Source organism: Haliotis rubra, unplaced genomic scaffold (genome assembly GCF_003918875.1).
Source record: "Haliotis rubra isolate DU_JTF1 unplaced genomic scaffold, ASM391887v1 Scf261, whole genome shotgun sequence".
Classification (NCBI taxonomy): Eukaryota; Metazoa; Mollusca; class Gastropoda; order Lepetellida; family Haliotidae; genus Haliotis; species Haliotis rubra.
Genome location: NW_025766681.1, coordinates 1,130,968 through 1,150,547, shown reverse-complemented (window position 1 = coordinate 1,150,547; position 19,580 = coordinate 1,130,968). Strand labels below are relative to the sequence as shown.

The 19,580-nt window shown below is 38.9% G+C and overlaps 1 protein-coding gene across 2 annotated transcripts in view; it reads left to right on the top strand.

The window, feature by feature from the left end:
• Window positions 1-5,104: 5,104 nt before the first annotated feature.
• LOC124280183 (integrin alpha-PS1-like) overlaps window positions 5,105-19,580 on the top strand; it is a 76,523-nt gene continuing 62,047 nt past the window's right edge. For both annotated transcript variants that reach the window (XM_046716082.1, XM_046716081.1), the window contains exon 1: window positions 5,105-5,331. In XM_046716082.1, the coding sequence (XP_046572038.1) occupies window positions 5,126-5,331 (206 nt within the window). In that variant the 5' untranslated portion in view covers window positions 5,105-5,125. The remainder of the gene's footprint in view (window positions 5,332-19,580) is intronic.

The window sequence follows — 19,580 nt, the reverse complement described above, 5'->3', positions numbered from 1 at the left end:
GATCTGCGTATGGCTATAAAATTACATAGAAATGTAGAATATTAAATTTCCTATCCGTTGGTATTAAATATAAGTGCACCTACCTCGGCGGTTTGAGAAATAGACACTGTTATATGTTGTCCAAATCTTTGTTATGCGTTAAAAAGCAGTAAATATCACCGCTTTTGATTGTGTATTGATGAAAGCACTGTGCTACGAATTTTTTAATTTGGCATCGTTACGGAAAGTGTGAGCGAAGAAAATACAGCCTGATATCTGAACGACATAAGTATATATGAAATGGGTGTGTGTGCTTATGCATAACGTTATACGCTCAATCTTAAAAATGACTCGCAATAAATGTCGAAAATGATTTTGTTCTATGACGTCAAACGACGACAGAGAAGGCCATACACGTATAAAGATAAGGGTCATAACTCCCACATGCTTAACACTAGGTCAATGTAACTCAGATCACATGGAGAGAATTTGTTGTGGATATGGACGCTATATTTTCGTTATGGGTTGTTCACCATGAACCAAACTATACTAGTACAAAGTTCCACAATGTGAGCGGATATGTTTTGATAGTTGCACAATTCATAAGAAAAGATGACAAAGTACTACATGAGAAAGCACGTAATAGCGATTTGGATGGCCCTATCTGATATATAATTTAGTTCTTAGATTCCCATATTCTCCTGTTAGTGTAGATGTATTTTGACTAATTTTGCATCATTATTAATAGAGTACTAGCCATATCTTCAAATGTAATGAAATTACTGAAAATAAAACCACTGGATGCGGAAGTATTTTGTGACGCACTATAACATTATGTTCAGATGTAGAATACATTTAGATCTGCTGACACTTGTCTAAAGGCACGAGATTTTGTATACAACACCAACATTGTCAATTTCCTATTAAAAGTATGTTCAAACCAACTAATTATCAAACGTTCATAAATCTATAAACTACACAGTATAAGATCTGAATTGTGATGATTTGTTTACATTATAAAACAAGTAGAGTTTGCTCCGCCTTCGTTTTCACACCTTATCTATATTGCTCAATTTCATATAACCACTTTGTATTGATGACAAGACCATATTTGCTTAAAAAGCCTACCCATGTTGATTTAATATTTGGTGAAAATTGATAAACAAAGAGTTTGCCGCGGTGTTGATGCTTCGCATCAAAAGTTTTTCTGGTTGCTGTAGTAAAGTGTCTTCAGGACACATTCAGCATTTTCTAAGTGAATAATTCAATACTTATATATCGCCACAAAATATAATAAATTCATTTTCCGCCTTACTACTGATTTTGTGCCAGTGTTGGCACACCTACCCACTCTAAGACACACATACCTTTCTAACGTCATCCGCGAGGAAAGTTTAGATTATTTGCAATACGAGATTTAATTTGTATGCGTGGCTCGACCGATGTCCACATGTATAAATTACCTGCATATTTGTGTCGTTCATACATCAGAAGAGATGATTTTATTCGCTTACAGTTTTCTGACAAACTTATAATATAAATCTTTGTCGCATAGGGAAATTAGGGTGTGCATTTAAAAGCGACGATCCTTTCACGCAAATAAAACGAATATTTACGTTTACTATTATTTTCCGTGAACATTGATATCAAATATGTACAATAACAGAAAGTAAGAATTTTTGAAAAGAAGTTTCCAGAAATTATGAACAATTTATATTTTCAAAGGTCTTTCAAGCGCCTGCATGACCGATTTTTGAAAACGATACAAAATGTTGTCTTTCAGTGGCATTTAGAAGTTGTACAGTGATGTCCAAGATATTAAAAAAGAAGTTTAATCCATAAAATATCTTGGATACAAAATGTGTTTTGGAAGTCTTCCGATGAAGGACAGCGCGGCCGTCTAAAAATAGCAACCAATGGAAAATGACATAACATTGTCAATGTTGGCTTTTCGTAGGCCTTCTCAGCCATCGTCTCTTTGGCCTGTACCGGCTCGTATATTGCGATATGCGAGACGGGGCCCAGCTTATTATAGGAGCAGGAGCCCAGTCAACTTTAAGATCACTTTAGAAACACAAGAGGCCGTGCTGTACTTTAGCAGGAGGGGTGGGGTAATGTGACGTAACTTTAGCATATCACTAAATAATATGTCAGTATTGTGTCCGCATAACGTCAAAAATGCCATTTGTACTGGTTCATGCATTTTTCTTCCCAATCTCTTGGGAAATAGAAGTGTCAGGCCCCATTTGTGTAAGCCCTCTTCGCTCCGCCAATGCAAATCATTAACTTCTATATGGTCATTTTCAAAAAGGGGTGGGACCCCCTCTCTCACTCACTCTCTCTCTCTCACACGCCTCTGGATCCGCCAGTGGGTTCAGTACGTGTGACTAGTTTCAGAATTCGATGTCATCCATTGATGCTGACGTCAAACGTTCTATATGTGACGTTACCGTTACAATGGTTAACAACACATTATACCATTAACTTATACGTGTTATGCATTTATGTTTCAAAATAACACACTTATTTCAAAATAACACACTTACTTAAGAACTTCTGTGACATCTCGTAGCTCGTAAATGATTCTCATCCACAAAATTTGTATATTTAGGGTTCATTATATTCCTGGGGCGTTTGAGTAGCCAAGCAGTTACGCGTTCGCTGGTCACACCGAAGACCCGGGTTCGATTCCCCACATGGGTACAGTGTGTGAAGCCCATCACTCGTTGTATTCCTGTAATTGGAATATATTCCAAATATGAGTGACGTTTGGAAGCATATGAAAGTTTTGAACATTGCATAAAACGGAAGTACAATGAATGGGTTGTGCCATCCTCTCTATGAGCGAGCGTGGCTGTGTAAGAGTGGAGACGGTGATGTCTCTGGTGGCCGTAGAGGCACAGTAGAGATGTACTGCACCGGATTCAACAGGATGCTCTCACGTCAACGCTCATGTTAGTCACGTCAGTCAGGCGACGGTCAGTGAAGCTTCGTCTCATCCTGAGATTCGGTTGATCGCATGTCCAAGCGTAGACAAACGCTTAGTCAATGAATTTATATAATTTGTGAAGAAACAAAGAATTCCTTCTAAATTGAAAAGAAGCCCCCAATGGGATGTGAGATTCAGAATCTGAGAAATATAGACTTGCTTCATAAAGCGGTTCACAGACTGTGTGACAAGTGGAGTGAGCGTTCATAAATACTTTTCCACTGAGGGTTGTCTATTTTATTATCATCAAATTAAGATGAATAATATCATATTTCATTTCAAACATATTGAATATTTAATTATTAGCTTAAGCGAATAGAAAACCGGAAGTGACGCGTTTCGTTTTGCCGCTTCTTATTAGTCATATAACCAACATATCCTGACCCTCGATCAGCGGATCCTGCACACCGGACGGACACCATCCTGAACAGTGAGCTCCGTTGTATTTGACCAGGAAGTCTCAGTATAGAACATTTTATATAGAATAGACTATACTGGGACCAGATACCATATAATAGATTATATTATGGTCTCTGCTGGGACTTTGCTTTGTTTCAGGAGCTATATTGGATGATGATTGTCATTCCAAACTTCGTCGCCATTACAGTCGTCTGCCAGGAACTGTGCCATCAAGTGTGTTGATAATTGTGTATTGTTTGAAATCAAACTCACACCTCGGTACGTTCCGGTTGTCATACTCTGGGTTAAACGAACACTTCGGTTGAAGTTACAAATGGAGATTGTTATTTTAAACACGAATACGTAATACGTAAACCGTTTTTTTAACGTTTAAAAACACACACTGCATGACTGAACACGCGCTGTTGAGAGAGAGACACACAGCCAGAGAGAGACAGAGAGAGAGAGATGCTTGTGGGGTCGCAAGGTAGAGAGCAATTTAAGCGTGGGGTTTGCTAATAATACGCAGCTTAGGAACGCAGCAAATAGGAATGTACCAGTTATCAGCCGCAAAGGAACATACCAGTAGACCGTACACCAGTGAATACCCAAGGTCAATTAAACAATCGACACCTGGTTATTACCGTTAATCGTCCATCTGACACATTGGGAGAAAAACAACTCAGCTGTTTATTCTGATTGTCATCCAGAGATACATGGTATTCAGCGAATTCCTGAATCTATACCCTGTATCTGAAGATGTTTCTAGTGCAATTCCCAGAGGCGGCAGCTGTCCATTCACGCAGTAGAGAACTTGTGAGTGAGTGAGTTTAGTTTTACGCCGCACTCAGCAATATTCCAGCTATATGGCGGCGGTCTGTAAATAATCGAGTCTGGACCAGACAATCCAGTGATCAACAGCATGAGCATCGATCTGCGTAATTGGGAACCGGTGACATGATTGTGTCAACCAAGTCAGCGAGTCTGACCACCCGATCCCGTTAGTCGCCTCTTACGACAAGCATAGTCGCCTTTTGTGGCAAGCATGGGTTGCTGAAGACCTATTCTACCCCGGATCTTCACGGGTCCCGTAGAGAACTATATGCAACATTGTATAATTAATATAACGTGTATGTAATTAACTTTATGTAATCAACCTGTCAGTTTTAATAAGCATAAGCTATATTTTTAACTTACATAGAATACACGCAGAGAGATAGGTAGATTACGATTACAATATGTCACCTTTGGGTGTAAATAAGAACAAAAACATCAACATTGCGCAATTAACCTTTCAGTTTTCATAACCATGAGCAATACTTTAACGTAGATAGATAGGTAGATAGATAGATTACCATGTCATCATCGAGTGTGAATAAGAACAAAACATCGACTTCGCGTGTTTGCCAAACATAATTACGAAATTCACCAGTGACCAGTTATTTATCAGTGTTAAATTCTCAGTCAAAACAAATTCTGACAAGAGTTTCGAAAAATATACATGACACGCGCTTCATTGATATAAATATGTGTTGATGTCATGATGATTAACACCAGCATCGTTTACTTCGAGAGAAACTAATTAGTGTCTCACAAGAAAACAATTAACTGTGTTGCGACATGAGAGTCAGACAGCGGGATTGTCGAATCAGATCAGAGAAGGGTTCGGTGAGACAGTACCTGAGTGACTAACCCTACACTCACGCCTAGCGGAGCATCAAGGGAGACAACTGCGACACTGACCTCATTACTCTTAGCATGGCGGCTTATGTCGGGGCTCTGTGCCCTTGTGTCTACATTCTCGCTGCACTGGCGATTTCTAATGGCTTTAACTTGGACCCTAGATTCTCCGTTATTAAGAGAGGACCTGATGGTAGCTATTTCGGATTTTCTGTAGCCGAACATCAAATCGTCGCCGAAAGCTTCGACGGCAAACCCGAGGATTTACCCGTTCAGGAAAATGTGTAAGTTAACATTGTGTACATAAGTTCGTGGGATGGTCGCACCCCCATTAGACATGTGTGATAATATTTTATTTGTACGAATCACGTGTCTTGATATTTGTCTGCATGTATCTCGAAGCATGTGCGCTATTGCATTGAGGTTGTTTAGCAAATGCTCACACAAAATGCCGGATCACTTCACAGATGGCCCGATTCATTGTCAAGAGACAGTGTCAGGTGTCAAAGGTTGAAGTTCAACCTACCCGTGCGTGACAATGTTTGACCAGTGATCCCTCAACCCCCCTGCATGCTGTGAAGTGTGAGGAAACCACAAGTAGGGGTCGTCTTGTCACATTTGCACCATAGGTGTTTTCACAGTTAGAGACAGGTAGAAGACAAAACTGGAAATAAGTCTTTTGACATAAACTATGTGCTGAATCTCAGGTCATTGAGACATCCGGAAACATGTTTCTTTGATTTTGTTCCCTCAACCAATGGTTGTGACATTTGGCTGAAGATAGACTAAGCTTTGGTCCCTTTTCTCACCTGATATATAGTCACTACAGTACCTATGAACACTGGGGTAATTGAAGGTACACTTCTCACCTGTATCCCCCAACGATCTGATCTGGGCAGAGACTTGGTCAGAGTGTCTAATGTTTATCCTAATTGTGTAGAAAAAAGCTGATGATGTCAATAATTGAATTGTCTGGTCCAGAATTGAATATTTACAAGCCGCTGCATCGTAAAGGTACTGCTGAGTGCAGCGGTAAACAACAAGCTCTATATTACCCATCAACCCTAGCCAGATGCCCTTCTCACCTGTTCACCAGTGTCAGTGGAAGTGAATAAATCTTCCAGAATGGACTGAGATAATGTGGAGTTACTCTGAAGTCTCAAATATTCCATTCTGAAGTTCAACTTTTGAGGTATTAACAAGAGTATTAGTCTTTGAAATGTTCTGAAGTGAATCAGGACATGGATGATTGCAATGCAACCAGGATTCAGGTTAGAATTGGTCACCGGCAACCAATGTTAGGGTGTGTGACCAAAGACTTACAGACTTCCATCTTAGAGCTGGAATATTGCTGAGTGTGGTGTTAACAAGCAAACAAGCAAACAGTGTTCACGAATAGCGTCTGACCCTCTGACAAATCCGGCAGATTCGCCAACGGTCAGACAGAAGTCTACAACCCGCCGGCCCCAGTGTCTGACTGTATATTTCACAATGACTTTGACTGAAGTTGTTTTATAAATGTGACATGTGACACTTGTTTGCTGTATATAAATCTTATGTTTGTTAATAATTTCAATGTCAATTATAAGAAATATTAAATCTGAAATGTGTGTTTAAGTTTATTCCATGGGTCCTGTGCATTTTCAATGGGTCAGACAGACATCTGAAACTTACAGGACCCAATGTCCTGTGACTTTGAAACACCATTCGTGAACACTGAACAAACAAACATTACCTCACATACCAGAGGATGGACAATGGCAGAAAAATCAAGTTAAACATTAAGTTAATGGATCAGTCTAGTTTGCATTTCCATGAAGTTGATTAAATCCAGGTACATATGAATTTATAATTATTACACATATCTATACAAGATACTTAATTTCCTTATTGGTCATTATATCAATATTTGATATATCAATACCAACATTTCAGTGAGACCCTGTTTCACCATTTGTCACATACTAGATGTCCTAGGCTAATGCCTAGTCTCTGAATATATATAATTTTGATAGTAGCAAACAAACCCATTTAAATTGAAAAGGAGCCCCGGGGAGACCAGAGATTCTGAACCTGATGAGATCTAGACTTGCTTCATTTAGGGATTAAGCACTGCAGAGAGGGCTAGGCTGTATGGGAAATAGTGTGGTTAGGGACTATGAGACAGACTATGGATGTCCCAGCATTACTTAGATAATACTGTCTCAGTTTGTATGCAAGTTCTACTTCAATGTCAAAAGACAAGTCCTCTCAACTAAATCCAAATGGTTTGGGCACATGCTGCAAATCACTGTGTAGAAAACCTCTGTTTTTCTCAACATCCCATTGGATAAGAGGCCATAGGCAGATAGGAACTTTACCACGGAACCTGAAACCCTCTGTGATAGAGGGTAGTGCTTGATTGCCATTGACAACCCATGTATGATAATTACCGTGATTACCACGATTACCCCATGTTCAGCACAGGTAATTACCGTGGGCCATGTAAGAAATGATGGTTAGGTAGGTCAGCATGCCATGGCATAGTGCTAATGGCTTGTGGCACACTTGTAGAGGTACATCTGTAGTCAGGGAGGGGCCTTAAGGGCTGTTGTAATGTGAGGTGTGTATTGATAGATGTGAAGAATGTGGTGTGAGCAGTGTTTGAAGTAGGAGTGGTATGGGGTTGTATTCTGTGAGGTCTGTGGTATTTGGATCGAGGGACACAATAACATTTTAACTTTTAACATTCAAGTTTATGACAACATGGACAAGCATTTGAGCCTTATTCTTAGGGACCGTTCATAATTTATGGCTAGGGGGTGATGATGATTTGAAGGGGGGTCACCCATTTTGTTCTGGGGAGCTAGGGGGTCATCAATTTTGTACACGTCCTTGGGGATGGGTGGGGGATTGTCAGCAATTTTGTACATAAAAAAATGTTTAAAATTATGCTTAGAAATTATGGGAAGGGAGGGGGGTCACTTATTTTGTACATAAATTTTAGGGGGGGTCATTCACATTGTACATGCTTCTCCATAAAAATCATCATCACCCCCATCAATACCCCACTCAGACACATTATACTGACTCCGAGCCGACCAGTCCTTGTTGTACCCATTAATGCCGAGCGCCAGGCAGGGACCAACAAGTACCATATTTTGGTATGACGCATAAATTATGAACGGTCCCTTACTAGTAGACTGTGATAGTTGTGGTAAAGGTGGAGGTAAGAAGAATTGAACAGATTAGTTTTTTAGCAATTGGAAATTAACAAATTCTACTGTTTAAATTTTGATGGACTTTCAAAAATTATTAGTACAATTTGATGCTAACACATTCAGGACCCAAATAATTTGGCTGTTAATGAAGATTTGATTTGTAGTAGAGAATACCACGCACTTCAAAAACCCGTGCACTGTTGTCAGTGGATATACTGAATCATATACATGTATAAGAATCACAATCAAAATTTGAAATTAAATATTTGGATGAGACCATAACTTTGTATCGATTTCACATTTGCAATATGTTGATAAACATATCAATATCTCCATCAGGTTCTGTCATTGCAGCCATTAAGATAACAGTTACCAAGGTAACCACCACAGTAAATGGTCTCCTGTTCAAATGCCATCATCTCCTGGTTATAAGACTGAGAGAAGGACAAGTTAACAATGTTAACATTTTTCATGTTAGGTCATGGCGATCTGTAGATCTTTGTTCAATGGGATGCTACATTTCACCGAACATTTGGTGCATCGTGATTCAGTGTGACAGTTCAAGCATCCTGTCGATGGGTCTGATATTTATACAATATATGACAAGTATATATACAGAGATATGCCATTTTTAAAATGGCAAGAACTATAAATTTTCAATAAAATATTTAGTGGTCTAAATATTTTCAAGCTATTGTTTTATGGAATGACACAAATGATGACAGAAATGTTTCCTTGGCATGTCAAGAGTCAAATGTATTGTGCCTTTATTAGACTATGATTAACAGTGGGAAATTAGCTATTCTTCTGCAGCAGTGAAACTCATGAATAACCAGTAAGATTTCCTTGTTGACTACCAAGTTTATTTTTAATACACATGTCAACTCTGTCCAAGCTGAACATTTCATGAACCAGTGAAATCAAAATTAATTTCTAAAACTACTATTAAGATATGTTATCATTTTTCTGGTGTTAGAATTGAGTTTTCTCCAAGCGTTTGAATCTGGCCAGCCCGATTTTCTTGGTAGCTGATAATAGACTTACATTAATGACCACCTGACTTTCATGTTTGACAGCATGATCCCAAGTGGATCACTTTAGCTGTAGTTGTTCGGACCACTGTGTTCTGCCTCAGAGTCACTGAACCACATAATTTTCCCCTGGGCCTAGCCCTCCCTGAATACTAAACCCCTAGATGAAGGAAGTCTAGATTTACTCAGGTTCTGAATCTCTCATTTCACTGGGTCTCCTTTTCAATTTAAAATTTGTTTCTCAAAATGATATATATTCAGAGACTACGCGTTTGTCAAACCACCTCTGTGGCCTTGGGCCAAGCGGATAGAGTGTGTTACCAGCTGGACTGTAACAAACCCAGTAGGAGGTACATATGATATGTATCACTGATATATATACTGGGGAACAAATGCGAATATTGGATAACAAATACAATAACAAGCCAGTGGTTGATGTAGTATTCAATAAATTAAGTGAAACTATTACAAAATAATCATTTGACATTTTGTCGAACAGGTTGACAGTGTTCATTTATTCTTCCAATGACAGGGGCGGTGGGGTAGCCTAATGGTTAAACGGTTGGCTCGTCATGCTGAAGACCCAGGTTCGATTCCCCACATGGGTGCAATGTGTTAAGCCCATTTCTGGTGTCCCCCGCCGTGATATTGCTGGAATATTGCTAAAAGCGGCGTAAAACCATACTCACTCACTCACTCTTCCAATGACCAGTGACTACATTACTGTTACTGATAAATACTATAATCAAATTCAAGTCAAAACACACCTCTAAAAAATTCATGAATATTCAACTCTAGTGATCACGAATAATGAATTGAATTCATGAATGGATACAGTTCGATGCACCGAATGTGCAAGTGAAACACTGAATCAAAACATCCCTACTTCCCAGAGAGTAAAAGGCTGGAGTTTGGATCCCAAGCTGTGTCATAGCTAAAACATTAAGAGACGGTTAACAAACATTTGCTCGGAGTCATTATTCGTCAATCATGATAAATGTAAAGATGGTTTCTCAATCTGCACAAAATGATCAATGTAACTCCAGAATAGTACCAGCAGTCACATACATTCATACAGTCACTGTTTAATGCAATAACCCTGAACACGACATGTAACCTTATTTCCCCACGCAGCACCTGGTTGTTCATGTTATCAACCACTGGTTTGTGTGTCTCCAGTTACAGGCTACTGCCAATCATGGTGACAGAGCGGTATGACGGCACCCTGTAAATAGTCAAGACCAGACAATCAAGTGATTGATATTGTAAGGAACTATCCACACAATGAACTGAGTCTTTATCCTCATCCTCTGTGATTGATATTGTAAGGAACTATCCACACAATGAAGTGAGGGCCACCTTTAGAATACAGCACCACAAACTTTAAAAATCGCCATAATACCCTTTACGTAATGTAATGTGATTTTGTTCGAGAAAGCACGCTCGATACAATGCCCTATGACGCCTGCATGGCAACACGGTTGTCTGGCTCAGCGAAAGTGCTTTAAGCTCCGCTCACTGGTGTTTCATTTCTCACGAGCTATGTCATTGCATAAGCCCAACGATGTTGAGAGTTTCCAGTAGTTGTATATCGGTGGATGCTAATATTTTGCAAGCACCAGTTTGAAATATTTTTCTTTTTCACTAATAACGGCTCATATTTATTTGTATTGCGGGCTGCTGAGGTGTTATGTTTTGTGTATTTTGTATTTTGTAATTTTTAAATTTACATATATATTTTGTCATTCAGTAATTTGCACCATTACATAGAAAAGTGTTTTATTAGTATTTTATTTTTTCGCTTAATAATGCATTACACTAGACACGTCAGTCGTGTTTTGTGCCGGGTTCGGTCAGTGCATTCTATTTATTAGGATTAATTCAAGGGATTGGGGTTAGGGTTAGGGTTAGGCTAGGGCTAGGGCTAGGGCTTAGGGTTAGGGCTTAGGGCTTAGGGTTAGGGTTGAAGGGTTAGGGTCCTAATGCAATATAGTAGGTACATGTCCGTGGTTCGGTCAATGCATTCTATTTATTAGGATTATTTCAAGGGTTAGGGTTAGGGTTAGGGGTTAGGGTTAGGGTTAGGGTTAGGGACCTAATCCAATATAGCAGGTACATGTCCGTGTAATAACGTGAGTACCATTTGTTGTTTTTCTTTTGCATTTTAATACTTTTTTTCACACAAAAGCGGAAACCAAAAACGCCGAAAGTACATTATGAAATGGGTTAATGTAGAAATTTTGGGCTAATGGAAATTGGCCTGGAATTTGCACTCAAGCCTATTTCACACGCAACATAAATTTTGTTCAGTAATGATTCAAGGCTAACTCACCCTCGTGCGCCGTCACTGCACATGCTCATGTCTCCCTCGCTCCTTAGTGCGATCCACATTATCCTTACAGTGTTCCCTACATCACTTTTCTGTCACAAAATCACCGATTTATATAAAGCGGCCATTCATGCATGCACCCGGAAATCTACGCCTGACGCCTGGACGCCAACAACCCTTTTCAGTTTGAGGCATATCGGCTCATTCCACGCCACACGCTAATTTGTAGATTACAGAATGGGACGAGTGTGCCAAATGGCATCGGATCCATTCGGCAATTGTCCGAAGAATAAAATCACGCGACACCAAGTCTACCCGTGAGTATTCGTGAATTGTCCCGTGACTCTATTCGACTCTTCCGTTCATTTCGTGACGCCACAGGAATGACTCGATAAATTTGCACATTATGCAATAGTGTGGACGTAGCTCAGTCGGTTAGCTGTCGAGCTAACAATCCGAAGGTCGCGGGTTCAAGGCCCAACGGGTTCTCACAAACTGGTTGCTTGTCTTAATGGCATGTGACCTACGGCAGAGATCGCCCTCACGAGAAGTTGTGGTGCTGTATTCAAAGGTGCTCCAAGTGAGTCTTTAACCTCATCCTCTGTGATTGATATTGTAAGGAACTATCCACACAATGAAGTGAGTCTGTATCCTCATCCTCTGTGATTGATATTGTAAGGAACTATCCACACAATGAACTGAGTCTTTATCCTCATCCTCTGTGATTGATATTGTAAGGAACTATCCACACAATGAACTGAGTCTGTATCCTCATCCTCTGTGATTGATATTGTGAGGAACTATCCACACAATGAACTGAGTCTTTATCCTCATCCTCTGTGATTGATATTGTCAGGAACTATCCACACAATGAACTGAGTCTTTATCCTCATCCTCTGTGATTGATATTGTCAGGAACTATCCACACAATGAACTGAGTCTTTATCCTCATCCTCTGTGATTGATATTGTGAGGAACTATCCACACAATGAACTGAGTCTTTATCCTCATCCTCTGTGATTGATATTGTCAGGAACTATCCACACAATGAACTGAGTCTTTATCCTCATCCTCTGTGATTGATATTGTGAGGAACTATCCACACAATGAACTGAGTCTTTATCCTCATCCTCTGTGATTGATATTGTCAGGAACTATCCACACAATGAACTGAGTCTTTATCCTCATCCTCTGTGATTGATATTGTGAGGAACTATCCACACAATGAACTGAGTCTTTATCCTCATCCTCTGTGATTGATATTGTAAGGAACTATCCACACAATGAACTGAGTCTTTATCCTCATCCTCTGTGATTGATATTGTCAGGAACTATCCACACAATGGACTGAGTCTTTATCCTCATCCTCTGTGATTGATATTGTGAGGAACTATCCACATCTTTATTCTCATCCTCTCCGTAGCCTCTTAAAACCAGCATCTGTTGCCGGGGATATCTTACCCTGAATCATATTGGGTCACAGTGCTGACATGACCCAATCTCCAGCAGCAGTTACAGTATTCTTCGCCATTCTAATCATCAACTTTTATTGCTCAGTAGTATGGTGAGAAGCTCATCAAATCCTTCTAAATAATATCTTTAGAAATGTTACGTCGACGGCAACAGCTGAATCTGTTTCAAATGAGAACATGCAGCCATAGAGAGAACCTGCTTTGTTGACGGTACCGATCGATCTATCAATTATGTTGTCGATCATTTGGACAATAGAACCAGCAAATAAAGAAAACGCTCACTGAATAGTGTGCTTTCAGCATGGAAGAAAATATTCAATTAGTTCACTTGGCCGTCTCGATAGATTATCAGGTCAATGGCTTAGCAATGGCAGTGGGATGAATTTGTTTATGGAATTGAGAATTATGTCAGATGTGCCGCAGGTTTCTATTTGATATTTAATCTTTCTTATTCTGTTTATTTTGGATTAACTCCAGATATAAAACCTTTGAATTTTGAAATTCCAAATACTTGAAAAGAAATGAATTTACAGCAAAACTTAAATGACAACCTGGACAGTTCATTATGTGGCTCCTTCAACAGGGAAATTTTCCGATGAATGAAAGTGAAATGAATACAAAAGTTTGTTTAAACAATTGTGACAACCCTTCAAAAACTAGTAATATAACACTGTTCGAAACAAATGTTTTTCAGCTGGCAGGATGGATATTGACCTTAAATGACAACTCAGAAAATGAAAGTTGACAACAAATCTGCCTGACTTCTATTATCTTCAAGAATAAGTTCTGTTCTTTATTCATTTTTCCAATGGCAGTTGTTGCTGTTTAGGATTTCTGTTATTTTGCTGTTGAATGTTAACTGTAAATTGATCTGCTAAAATAACACCCCTCTCCTGGTAGAAGTGCATGACATTATCAGCTAGCCTACAGATCATTGTGGGGCAAATATAATTCTCAACTCCCAGGGGAGTATGATTTAGTGAATAACAAGCTACGAGGAATTACCGATTATTTTTCAAGTGAATGAACTGTGTTATGTGGAGGGACAGATAATATCTATTTCTGAGTTATTATCAGTTATTATTTATACTACTATTTGACATTTAAGAAAGAAAATGAAGAAATTATATCTGCAGTGTCAACCCCTAAGAAACACTCCACTGTTAGAAGCCAATTGTTTAGATGATGTAATGTATTCAATATGATATTTTGCATAACAATGAAGAAATGTGACTTCATCTTGTCTTCAGCAGACCGATGGCGACTGAGAATCGCTAGAATGAACACGCATCAATTATGACCTGCCCTTCCCAGGGCGGTTGGATAACCCCGGTTCGATTCCCCACATGGGTACAATATGTGAAGCCAATTTCTGGTGTCCCCTGCCGTGATATAGCTTGAATATTGCTAAAAGCGGCGTAAAACTAAACTCACTCACTCACCTGCCCTTCCCACACATACTATACAGCATACTATTGGGACCATTTTTTACTTGTTAAACAGTAGTTTACATGCTAAAAGCGAAACCAAAATGTATAAACATGTTAAAAGATTGCTTTCACAGTAATTACAGAATATATACTGTGAGTGTTTGGTAATGAGACTATAAGATACTGGGTAATTTTCCAGTGTTGTTTTTAAGAACAGATTTGTTTCTAGACAGTTCTCCATGTAGAATTTATCTGAGCAACTCTAAGACATTCATCATTGTCAGCACTCCACCTGGATGCCAGACGGTGCAGGTATCAGGTGTATGAGGTACAAGCACAGGCAATAATGATAACATTAATAGCTTGTGGCGCTTCCATAGCGGTAACAATGTCAATATGCCAGGCGTATATGGGATGGAAAATGTCATATTAGCAGGTGTTTCAAGTGCATTATCAGAGCTCCAGATAAGATTTAGCTCATGTGGGTACTGTACCCATTGATTTTTTTGGAGTGGGTATTATGAATGTTGAGTGGGTATTTCATTTTCCGTTACCCACTGCTTTCAAATATGTGCGTATTTCAGTCATTTTACTCACCTAAGTATTATGTCATTGAGTAAGTTTACTAAGCAGGTATGTTCTGCCTCATGTCATACCTAATCAAAACCAACTTAAATATAATGGAAATGATTTCATAAAAAATCACTCATCCTATACTGACAGTACAACACTTGTCCTATTCTAAGAGTACAACTTGATAGCAATCGATGTCTTTTTCATTACGGAAGCAATTTATATAAATATATTCCATACGCATTTGTTTTAAGCTTTTTGCGTATCTAACATGTTAAATGCGTAATAGATACGCAACAATTATTTTTCAATGCGTAATTGGATATTTTCAATGCGTATTTTACCCGGATGTGCAACTTATCTGGGCCTCTGCATTATTCTTTGTCATTCCTGAGGCGAAAGGCCGATGGTAGCCTAGTGGTTAAAGCATTTGGTCAGCTTGCCAAAGCCTGGGGTTTGATTCCTCATATGGGTGCAGTGTGTGAATTATTGCTGGGATGTTGCTGAAAGTTGTGTGAAACCTCACTCACTCGCTCACTCCAAGGCCAAGCATAAATTTATGAAGATGTATGATGTTAAGATTTTCATCTAAACTTAAGAAGTGTCAGCTTATTTTAGTGAATCTTTGCTTCAATTGATTTGCTGAATTCCAGGGTGACTTCATTTCATTACCAAGTGACTAAGTGACAACTTTTTACAGCAACAATCATGACTGAAAATCTGACTCATGAGAATTACCTTCCCTGGTAGTTATTTGATAGCTGTACAATCATCAGGATATTTGTAATCATGGTTACAACATTTAGTTTATGTTTCCTACAGATTAATTGGTCAAACAAGGAAACCGATCATATCATACTTGGATAAAGTTCATTTGTGAATATTTTGTTGATCTGGTTCAGAATAGTGTGATTTTTACTTTTTCATTTGAATTTACAAGGAACTTTCTGTTTGTAACTAATGTAAGTCTCAATAATTGCTTTAGGGGTCTGGGCAACCAGGGTTAAAGCAGTACTTCAGACATACTTAATTAGATGCTGGTTATTGTTGAAGAATATTTGTAGCAAGTCAAGGGAAAATAGAAGAAATGGTGAGTTGAACCTGATAGTGTTGAACAAAGTCTTGTCCCATAGGTCACTCTGAGGACGAGTGTAAACTTGTCTGGGTGAAAACATGGCACTTGCAACAGTAAATTTGTTTTTCTACACATTGAAGTCGTTCAATAAATATGTTTAAGAATGAATAAATTGTTTTCAGCCGCAGTGTTTCTAGAATTTCAATCCCAGCTACCTATAACAGTGATGCAGAAACACCCAAATGTTTTCCAAGATGTCGTTTGTACAGTCATAAATTCACATAAGGATCAAATCACTTGGATGTGCACAATGACAGTGGAGGCTATTTGGCTGAAATTGTCCGTGGAAATAGTACACGGTTAGAACAACAGACTGACGTCCCAGAATTATTTATGACTGAGTATGGCCAAGATCACCGGTCAGCTGGGTCACTGGCTTGAAACTACAGGAGGCTTTGGACATTTTTGTTGGCTTTTGTCCAAGGGCTAGCTGCTAAATACTATGTTCCTCAAGGTAGTTTTGAAATTATAGTTGTATTTGTAGTTGGTGATGGGTTTTCAGTGCATCAAAATTAATTTAGTTAAGTTAAGTAAATCAAATGTAACACTAATTTTATCTCTTATTGTACAGTTTTAATCAATATATACTACCTATCAAAAGTTTAGACTCACTAGTGCAAATGTAGTCACTTACTTCAGTCAACTGTTCTAAACTAGATTTTGCAAAATAGTCCTTACTGTTTAAAGTTATTGTTTACACATGACCTGATGTATTGAAAATCAAATTCGTAACGTTGAAAAGATTATTGTCATGAGTTCAGTAAATGATGAAACTCAGTGAAAATTGGTGAATTCTTAACAAAACTTTACACCAAAAACGCAGCTGTTCACATGCAGGATATTTGCACATGCTTTTCAGCAATTTGATGCATGATCCTCGTGCAGTTCATCTGCATTAGGTTTGCAGTTGGTCCCCCCAAGTTAGTGGAGAAATTCATCTCCGATGTAACCACATACATATACATAACCTATAGTGAGTGCTTTAAGTGAGTCTAAACTTTTGATGCGTAATATATGTATACCTGAACAAACTTTTTAGATTTTAGAGTTCATGCTCCAGAACCGAAATAATAATGATTTCGTCTAACATACTCAGTTTGAAAATTCAAAAATATTGCTCATAAATGGTTAGAAGACCTAGAGTGTTGAATAATGAGTTATCATCTGACACATATGTTTACGTTTTGATATGATCATGTCTCCACACCTCCCACAACCACCCCCTCAAATACCAACAGTCTGCGTCTTCTCACTAGCGCCATCTGGTGAAGAGCTTCACCCACACCTCGTACATGAACCGGCTGATGTCAGTCTACATGTATGAGTAGTGGTTTAGTCAGGACTGTAATTCATCCTGAAGTCAGAGCACAGTTCCTTGACTGCGTCTTCTGATGGTAAATCTATTTGGTAGCTGGCCACTTTTTTCTAGTTCCTCCCATGCATGTAATAAGGAAAAACGATATCATTCCTGCTCAATATGATCTTAAATGCTTCTGAGCTTAACAAGTGAGCTTTGAAGTGCTCTCGCCTCCTCATCATCGTGTTTATAAAGTATTCAACAACCTGCAACAGGAATGTAAGCATGGGTTATGGTAGATAAAAGACTCCATTTGTATTTTGGTTCAGAGAGACGTGCTTGTGCTGTTTTATTAAGGGGTAACTTCATGTGAGAAAAATTGTGAAGACAGTGATTTGCTTTTCTCCAAGTAACTGGCTAGCTGTTCTCGAAACGCTGTAGCCCTATGAACTTCTTAAGCCCATTCTTAACACATTGGCTTAACGATCAAAGTTAAGAATTTTAGGGCTACTTAACGCTTCGAGAATAAGGGCACTGATGAATAATTGTCATTGTTAATTTCTTGTTAGCTTTTATCTTTATCACTGTTTAAATGACCATCATACAGTCCTGCTACAAATCTAGCAGGAATGTGAACATCTAAGATCTACATCACTTCCGTCTTCATCTTCGCACTTCAAACTGACGTCGTGATGTTGCTGGATTATTGAGTGGTATTAAACCAAACTCACTCATTCAGTTTTGTTTGGGGTCTTCATACCACACTCAGCAGTAGACAAAAATGGTAGACAGGGTCTGTGAATAGTCTGGAAGAAAAATTCCAGTGATTGACATAATGAGCATCGGTGGTAATATATCAGTGCTTCAGTGTGTATTGTTGTTCTTGTCAATTAAGGAATTCCTGGAAGTTTGTTATTGAACCCTTGAAGGTTTTTCTTTCAAAAACAGTGTTTTCACAAAAAAAACTTGACTTTCAAGCCCCTGTTTAAACACTGTAGAAAACAATATTCAGTGACTCATTCACTTCATTGTGGACATATTGGAAAACAATTTTAACAAACTGTTCCCATGACATACATTCAGCCATTATGAGTTTTTATTTTTAGTTCTTCAGGAACTTTGAGGAAGGATGGATGTCCTTGTGAAAACTGATAGAGACTCCCACTCTGTCCGTCCCCATTTCCTGGTTTAAAGGTTACTGTGGTCCAAGGGTGCAGGTGATTAATCCTGGTTGGCTGGGTGTTGGTAGATTAACCCCGCATGTGTTAATCATCCTCCTACTCATCAGCTACAATCACCTTATTTGTTCAGCTTGTTGCCATGGAGAGGTGGGCCTTGAAGGGGTGTAACCATGGTAACTGACCACTGGCTATGTATTTGCTTGACCAACCAGACATGATTAGATGCCTGATCATGTATCCTGCGGAACATTTTGTTTAGATCACAAATAGTACAGCTACGTGTCCTTTGAATTTAATCAAAGTCATTGGGTTCTGGCAGAGCCTTATGTTAACATCTGAAATTCTTATATTTCTTTGATTCATCAATGAAGTAAAGTAATCTTTTTCCCAAATCATTCTTAATGTTTTAACACTAAATGGTTTTATCGTACAAAGTAATTATTGTGCTGCTGTTTGTTACTCGCTTGAGTCAGGTTTCTAGAAGGTATCCTTGGCGTGTTTTAGGTGTGTTATGACTATTTAGGCTCGAAACGTTTAAGGTTCCTTTCTACCACTGGATCTCACACTTACTATAGAGTTACACTGGTCAATGGTCATAGTGTAGAAGCACTGTAATGATTGAGGCCGCATCATGTCATACTTACTATAGAGCTAGATGGTTGCAGTGTACAAGCACCTTAAGGTTGAGGCCCCATCATGTCATACTTATGGTGGAGCCACGATGGTCACAGTGTAGAAGCACCTTAAGGTTGAGGCCCCATCATGTCATACTTATGGTGGAGCCACGATGGTCACAGTGTAGAAGCACCTTAAGGTTGAGGCCGCATCACTCATACTTACTATAGAGTTACGATGGTTGTAGCGTACAAGCACCCTAAGGTTGTG